The 8,806-nt window shown below is 51.0% G+C and overlaps 1 protein-coding gene across 3 annotated transcripts in view; it reads left to right on the plus strand.

Moving 5' to 3' along the window:
- Positions 1-493: 493 nt before the first annotated feature.
- LOC112227462 (rho guanine nucleotide exchange factor 4) overlaps positions 494-8,806 on the plus strand; it is a 103,189-nt gene continuing 94,876 nt past the window's right edge. For all 3 annotated transcript variants that reach the window (XM_042308417.1, XM_042308418.1, XM_042308419.1), the window contains exon 1: positions 494-5,916. In XM_042308417.1, coding sequence (XP_042164351.1) covers positions 661-5,916 — 5,256 coding nt within the window. In that variant the 5' untranslated portion in view covers positions 494-660. The remainder of the gene's footprint in view (positions 5,917-8,806) is intronic.

The raw sequence follows: 8,806 nt of genomic DNA on the forward strand, positions 1-8,806 counted from the left end.
CTGTCTGCCATTCTGGGGGTGGAGGACGTACACACGGGATGGAAGAACAACAGCCACCACACCGCAGGGCACTGTAGAGCCAGACACACAGCAGAGAGGAACCAGCACAACCACAGCACAGAGAACACAGAAACTCACGTATGCAGACCCAACACAGAGAAACAGCCCAGCACAGATACAGCACAGAGTCAGCCTTGGCACATTGTAGAGACACACTGCATAGACACACACAACACAACAGACACACACTGCATAGACACACACAACACAACAGACACACACTGCATAGACACACACAACACAACAGACACACACTGCATAGACACACACAACACAACAGACACACACTGCATAGACACACACAACACAACAGACACACACTGCATAGACACACACAACACAACAGACACACACTGCATAGACACACACAACACAACAGAGACACACTGCATAGACACACACAACACAACAGACACACACTGCATAGACACACACAACACAACAGACACACACTGCAGACTCACACACAACACAGCCAAACCAGACACACACTGCAGACTCACACACAAAACAGCCAAATCAGACACATACTGTGAAATTATTGCAGAGCCCAGTACTGACACACAGTGTACAGAAACACACACCACAGACACAATCTGTATGGACACACAATGCACAGAGAGGAGTAGTCCACCCACCACAGAGACAGAGAGGACTAGTCCACCCACCACAGAGACAGAGAGTAGTAGTCCACCCACCACAGAGGCAGAGAGGATTAGTCCACCCACCACAGAGACAGAGAGTAGTAGTCCACCCACCACAGAGACAGAGAGGACTAGTCCACCCACCACAGAGGCAGAGAGGACTAGTCCACCCACCACAGAGACAGAGAGGACTAGTCCACCCACCACAGAGGCAGAGTGGAGTAGTCCACCCACCACAGAGGCAGAGAGGAGTAGTCCACCCACCACAGAGGCAGAGTGGAGTAGTCCACCCACCACAGAGGCAGAGAGGAGTAGTCCACCCACCACAGAGGCAGAGAGGAGTAGTCCACCCACCACAGACGCAGAGAGGACTAGTCCACCCACCACAGAGGCAGAGAGGACTAGTCCACCCACCACAGAGGCAGAGAGGACTAGTCCACCCACCACAGAGGCAGAGTGGAGTAGTCCACCCACCACAGAGGCAGAGAGGACTAGTCCACCCACCACAGAGGCAGAGAGGAGTAGTCCACCCACCACAGAGGCAGAGTGGAGTAGTCCACCCACCACAGAGGCAGAGAGGAGTAGTCCACCCACCACAGAGGCAGAGTGGAGTAGTCCACCCACCACAGAGGCAGAGAGGACTAGTCCACCCACCACAGAGGCAGAGTGGAGTAGTCCACCCACCACAGTGAAATACAACCCAGCACCACACAGTTTAGAAACCACAGGGAAGGTTCATTCAGCCAGTCCATGTGTGGGTATCCCCAACGGACCTGTCACAAAGACCCAGCCTCAGACCTTCCTCAGTGCTACAAAGACTCACGTTGAGGCATGCGGATCATGTGCCCACTGCCAGGAAGAGCACAAGGTGTGTGTCACAACCAGAAACTCAGCAGAGCCACCTGAACCGTCGGGGACAGAGGAGACGGTGAATGGGTTCTGTTCAATCATGTCGTCCGTGGAGGCTGGACATCCTTTTGAGGTGGGACTTCCTGTAGAGGTGGGACTTCCTCCCTTGCTAGACACCCGTGGGCCCATACCTCTTTCCAACATCCTGTCACCTGATCTGTCTCTCTCACCATCGCAAAACAGGAAGGGGATCAACCAATTGGAATCCCAGTTAGCCTCACCGGTCTCACCTGTCCCAGCTCCTGGGCTGGGCGTTGAAGGAATGACAGAGATACGACCACTGAAGAAGCATGCTGTTCAAACCCAGGGCCTAATCCCTGAGCTCCAGGACCAGAGGGGCTCCAGCACAGAGACACCCAGGGACAGTGAGCCATCACCTGGGGAGATTACGAGGGATGAGGGCTGGCTGGGGGAAGGTTATACCTCCGTAGAGCTCCAGCCTGCTTCTGCTCATCCCCAGTCTGACGCTGTGGGGTGGAGTGAGGAATGCCTGCCCACCCACCCACGCTCCCTCCCCCACATAGACTGGCCGCCTCCCTCTGACAGGTCAGGATCAGAAGACTCAGAACACTCACAGCTGTTATCAAAGACCTCGACTAGAGAGGACAGGACAGGACCAACCCATTCCCTGCCTGGGGTGAGAGAGGAGGAGGAGGAGGAGGAGGAGGAGGAGGAAGAAGATTGCCATGTTTACAGTCAACAGGAACAGGCAGTAGAAAGCACATCCTGCCCTGAATCAGCACAGCCAAACACTGTTAAAACAGCAGAGTTTTCTGACCATACAGACACAGACTCTGACCATGTTGGGCTGTCAAGCACAGAGGAGACAGAGGATGCTATATTCCCCTACAGTCCTACAGGAGTCTTCGTAGAGATCACTAGTGATCTGTATGTTGATCTCTGCACACAGGGTGTTTCTAGTGACATAGGCCAAGGGTCAAACCAACCTACAGAGACTGAGCCTCTTCAGGGAGACAGCACAGAACCACCTGCCTTAGATCAGGAGACTGTACCACTGAGGACGATAGAGATAACTGTGGGAGCAGACTTTTCTGTTACCATAGGAACAGAATCTCCTGTTACCGTGGGAACAGACTCTCCTGTTACCGTGGGAACAGACTCTCCTGTTACCGTGGGAACAGACTCTCCTGTTACCGTGGGAACAGACTCTCCTGTTACCGTGGGAACAGACTCTCCTGTGTGTAAAGAACAAGTCCATAGCCGCCGGGATCACCTAGAGATCCACCACAGGATCCCTGAGCCTCCCTCTCCCTGCCCTGTGCCACCCTCAATCATTTCTCTGTCCTCCCTCTCTGACTCCAACAACCACACCAAGGCCAGTGAAAGGTTGTGGTCAGGGTCTCTCTGTATGAGGGGCCAGATGCCAGAGCAGTGGTCCTCTGAGGTAGAGATAAAGGTAGCCCACCAGAGCAGGTTAAAGGAGTGTGGGGATAAAACTGATGGGGAGTCCCTTTCCCTGACCGAGCCCGCAACGTTAACCTCGAAATTCCTGGGGGAGACCAATGACACCCTGGACAGCGCTCTTGAAGACCCCCCTGAGGATTCTGAGAAGTTCCTGTCCCTCGTGGACTACCACCCTTGCTGGTGCAGTGATGACTCAGCCGTGTCCTGGCTGGAGGATGAGTATCCCTTCAGCCTGGCTGAGGTGGAAGAGCTGGAGAGGCTTCAGAGAGAGAGTTACAGAGACGCCCCTAATCAGAACCATACAGACTGGAGAGGAGACATCTCTAACCATACAGACACTACAGACTGGAGAGGAGACATCTCTAACCATACAGACACTACAGACTGGAGAGGAGACATCTCTAACCATACAGACACTACAGACTGGAGAGGAGACATCTCTAACCATACAGACACTACAGACTGGAGAGGAGACATCTCTAACCATACAGACACTACAGACTGGAGAGGAGACATCTCTAACCATACAGACACTACAGACTGGAGAGGAGACATCTCTAACCATACAGACACTACAGACTGGAGAAGAGACATCTCTAACCATACAGACACTACAAAGTGGAGAGGAGACATCTCTAACCATACAGACACTACAGACTGGAGAGGAGACATCTCTAACCATACAGACACTACAGACTGGAGAGGAGACATCTCTAACCATACAGACACTATAGGGTGTAGGGAGGCTAATTGTGCTGCAAACAGTACAACAGGCCTCTCTGAACCCTTATTTTCCTACCTGGAGACCAGAAGCCTGCTATTGGACAGTGTGGAGAAGGAGAAGGGCCAGCAGCCCATTCCCCACCAATCTCCCAAGCCTCCCTGGGACAGAGACAGACAGGAGTGTAGCAACTCACCTGAGACTTTAGGATTAGAGGACAGTTGGTTTACTGAGGAGGACAGCTCATACAGATCCTACCTCCAGACCAGCTCTCACCCTACCCTCCTGCAGCAGGATCGTGAGGTGAGGATCGTGAGGTACCCCTATCCCGGCGTCAGTCTCAACCTGCTCTCCCTTACTAGCCTGGAAACCATCCTAGAGGCTGATCCCGACCACTCCCTGGACCACTCTGGGACAGTGGAAGATGAGACTGGGGATGAGGAGGAAGATAAGGAGTGGAGAAAGATTGTTAGGATAAGGCCCACTGAGGAGGACCGAGGCACCGTTCTTCTGTCTGGTGACATCATCATATCCTATGTGCCCACTTTCAGCACGTCGTCGTGTCGCCCTGAGGACTTGTCCAGTATCGAGTCGTCAGAGCACCAGCTGGTCTTGTCGACCTTTGACCCCGATGACATCAGGGTCGTGACCTTACCACACGACAGGGACGCCTCGGGCAACGAAAGATGCTCCAGTCCCACCCCCACCTCTGTGTCCTACGATTTTGACACCACCAGCACTAACAGTGAGGAGACGGAAGAGTCCATCCTGCCTGTCTCGGGGGGGAACACCAACCTCCACAAACCCATGAAGAGCAAGTCTAAAGGAGTCCGGGCGGGGAGCACCAAGAGCTCCAAGTTCTCTGTCTTCTCCAAGATGCCTTCCTTCAGGAAGAAGAACAGGCTGAAGAACACCAAGGTGGACAGCTCGCCCCGGGACTCACCCGACCTGGGCCTGGGAAGGGAGCTGGGGGGAGACGCCTCAGACAACGACAGTGTCTTTTTGACGGTCCAGCAGGCCTTCTCCTCTGGTCCAGTGGGTTGCTACGAGACAGAGGAGGAGGACTACAGCTTCTTCCCCTCCACGCCTCGCACTCGCCACGTCCGCCTGCTCTTCAGGGAGGGGTCCAGCAGCCCAGACACCCCGCTGACCTCCCAGCCCGGAGGTCTCAGACACAACCAGACTGGGGCCCCCGAGGGCCTGCACGGCTACAAGAGGAGCAAGAGCTCTGACAGCCTCAACCTCCGCATGCGCTTCGCCCAGGCCCACAAGTCCCTATCTGGCCTGTTTGAGTCTCGCTCCATGGATAAGGAGAACGAGGAGGAACAGGGGAGCGTTGAGACAGGGAGTGAAGGGAAGGTGGGGCGAGCCAAACAGTCCTGGAGGAGGCTGAGGGCCAAAGAGGCTGAGCTGGTGAGGAGTACCCTGTCTGTCCCGGTCGGGGATGGGGTCGCGGGAGAGGACGGTGGGGGTTTGAGGACGCCCAGACAGATCCACAGTGACTATGCATCCCGCTCGGCCTCAGGCTCAGTGCTCAGTGTCCCTGGGTCCCCCTCTTCTCTCAGGGCTCTGAATCTCACCGACCACTTCACCAAGAGAGACCTACAGGACAGTCAAAGAAGGTCCGGGGCCAACACCCCGCAGGGCTGCAAGTTGGATGGCGAGAGGAGAGAAGGGAAAGTCCCGCCCAAAGACCTGTCAATCAACTTCTCAGACTCCGGACCGCCGTACTCGCAAGACTCTGAGGCTCCGCCCGCAAATGAATCCAGCGCCCTGTCGACCATGAGCCCCGCCTCCCTGGCTGCATTAGCCAATCAGCTGTCCTGGTCCCCAGGGGGAGGCTATGAGAGCACAGTGTCTAGCATGGTAGCTACACCAGACACCCCAGTGAGACCCATGAGCCCCAAGCCCCACAGCCCCAGACCTGCTGCCCAGCACAGGTCTATCTGCTACCCCCCCACTGTCTCTGCCCGGGCCTCAGTCCTGTCCCTGCTCCTCATGGGCCAGTCAGCCAGTGTAGAGGGCCTGTCTGACCCGCCAGAGAAGCCCAAGACCCTGAAGCCCCGAGCTGGGCCGTTAGACTCCTCCTCCCTCAGTCCATTGGAGGAAAGAGAAGTGGACAGTCTGCTTACACCTATGTTCTTCAAACAGTTTGAGGTAAGGAACAGCTATATGACAACAAAGCTATAATGCCTTATCATTTGTCTGACGGATTGCATGTGTTTTGTTAAGCTGATTCTCCATGGCAGGCAGGGATGGCCTTGTGTGTAACTGAAATAACTGACAATAATAATAATAATAACAACTGGTAATAACTGAAAACAACCTAAAACAACTGAAAATATTGAAATAACTGTCAAAACTGATAACTGATATAACTGATAATAACTCATAACTCATATAACTGAAATAACTCATATAACTGATAATAACGGGTATAGCGACACAACCAGAAATAACGGGAATAACCTATATTTGCCAATAATAACTGATATACCTGCTAATGACTGATACATCAGTTGTATCAGTTATTTCAGTTGTATCGGTTATTATCAGTTCTATTAGTTATTATCAGTTATTTCAGTTAACTGATAACTGATATTATTGATATTACCGAAATAACTGATATTAACTGGAGTAATGAAAATAACTCAAAACTGATAATAACTCACACAACTGAAATAACTGATCACTGATAATAACTGAAAATAACTGAAATAAAGCATAATAACCGATGATAATTGCTAACTGAAAATAACTGATATGACCGATAATAGCCGATATAACTGATAATAACTAATATTAACTGATATTACTGATATTACTGAAATAACTGATGTAACTGAAATAACTAATATAACTGATATTAACTGAAATAACTGGTAGAGATACTCTGAATGATTGGCTATGAAAAGCCAACTGACATTTACTCCTGATCTGCTGACCTGTTGCACCTTCTACAACCACTGTGATTATTATTATTTGACCCTGCTGGCCATCTATGAACATTTGAACATCTTGGCCATGTTCTGTTATAATCTCCACCCGGCACAGCTAGAAGAGGACTGGCCACCCCACATAGCCTGGTTCCTCTCTAGGTTTCTTCCTAGGTTCTGTCCTTTCTAGGGAGTTTTTCCTAGCCACTGTGCTTCTACACCTGCATTGCTTGCTGTTTGGGGTTTTAGGCTGGGTTTCTGCACAGCACTTTGTGACATCAGCTGATGTAAGAAGGGCTTTATAAGTAAATTTGATTGAAATTTGATTAATATAAGTGATATTACTGAATTATAACCGCTAATAAACAATAAAAGGGCCTCCCGGGTGGCGCACTGCATCGCAGTGCTAGCTGTGCCAATAGAGATTCTGGGTTCGAGCCCAGGCTCTGTCGCAGCCGGCCGTGAACAGGAGGTCCATGGTTTGAGCCACAATTAGGGAGGGTTTGACCGGCAGGGATATCCTTGTCTTGTCGCTCTCTAGCGACTCCTGTGGCAGGCTGGGGGCAGTGCACGCTGATCATGTCGCCAGGTGTACGGTGTTTCCTCCGAAACATTGGTGCGGCTTGCTTCCGGGTTGGATGTGCATTGTGTCAATAAGCAGTGCGGCTAGGTTGAGTTGTGTTTCGGAGAACGCATGTCTCTCCACCTTCGCCTCTCCCAACTGCGACCTGGCCAAGATAAAGCAAAGCAGTGCGACAAAATCAACAACACAGAATTTCACATTGAATAAACAAACATACAGTCAATAACACAATAGAAATGTCTATTTACAGTGTGTGCAAATGAAGTAAGATTAGGGAGGTAAGGCAATGAATAGGCCGTAGTGGCAAAATAATTACAATTTAGCATTAATACTGGAGTGATAGATGTGCAGAAGATGATGTGCAAGTAGACACACTGGGGTGCAAAGGAGCAAAAAAACAAAAAACAACAACATGGGGAAGAGGTAGTTGGGTGGGCAATTTACAGATGGGCTATTTACAGATGGGCTGTGTACAGGTGCAATGATCAGTAAACTGCTCTGACAGCTGATGCTTAGAGTTAGTGAGGGAGATATAAGACCCCAGCTTCAGTGATTTTTGCAATTTGTTCCAGTCATTGGCAGCAGAGAACTGGAAGGAAAGGCGGCCAAAGGAAGTGCTGGCTTTGGGGATGACCAGTGCAATATACCAGCTCGAGCACGTGCTACGGGTGGGTGTTGCTATGGTGACCAGTGAGCTGAGATAAGGCAGGGCTTTACCTAGCAAAGACTTATAGATGACCTGGAGCCAGTGGGTTTTGCGACAAATATGCAGCGAGGGCCAGCCAACGAGAGCATACAGGTCGCAGTGGTAGGTAGTATGTGGGGCTTTGGTGACAAATCGGGATGCCACTGTGATAGTCTTCATTCAATTTGCTGAGTAGAGTGTTGGAGGCTATTTTGTAAATGACATCGCCGAAGTCGAGGATCGGTAGGATGGTCAGTTTTACGAGGGTATGTTTGGCAGCATGAGTGAAGAAGGCTTTGTTGTGAAATAGGAAGCCGATTGTAGATTTAATTTTGGATTGGAGATGCTTAATGTGAGTCTGGAAGGAGAGTTTACAGTCTAACCAGACACCTAGGTATTTGTAGTTGTCCACATATTCTAAGTCGGAACCGTACAGAGTAGTAATGTTGGACGGGCGGGCAGGTGTGGGCAGCGATCAGTTGAAGAGCATGCATTTAGTTTTTCCTGCATTTAAGAGCAGTTGGAGGCCACGGGAAGGAGTATTGTATGGCATTGAAGCTTGTTTGGAAGGTTGTTAGCATTTTGTCCAAAGAAGGGCCAGATGTATACAGAATGGTGTCGTCTGCGTAGAGGTGGATCAGAGAATCACCAGCAGCAAGAGCGACATTGATATATACAGAGAAGAGAGTAGGCCCGACAATTGAACCCTGTGGTACCACCATAGAGACTGCCAGAGGTCTGGACAACAGGCCCTCCGATTTGACACACTGAACTCTATCCGAGAAGTAGTTGGTGAACCAGGCAAGGCAGTCATTTGAGAAACCAAGGCTGTCGAGTCTGCCA

The sequence above is a fragment of the Oncorhynchus tshawytscha genome, linkage group LG29 (genome assembly GCF_018296145.1).
Source record: "Oncorhynchus tshawytscha isolate Ot180627B linkage group LG29, Otsh_v2.0, whole genome shotgun sequence".
Lineage (NCBI taxonomy): Eukaryota > Metazoa > Chordata > Actinopteri > Salmoniformes > Salmonidae > Oncorhynchus > Oncorhynchus tshawytscha.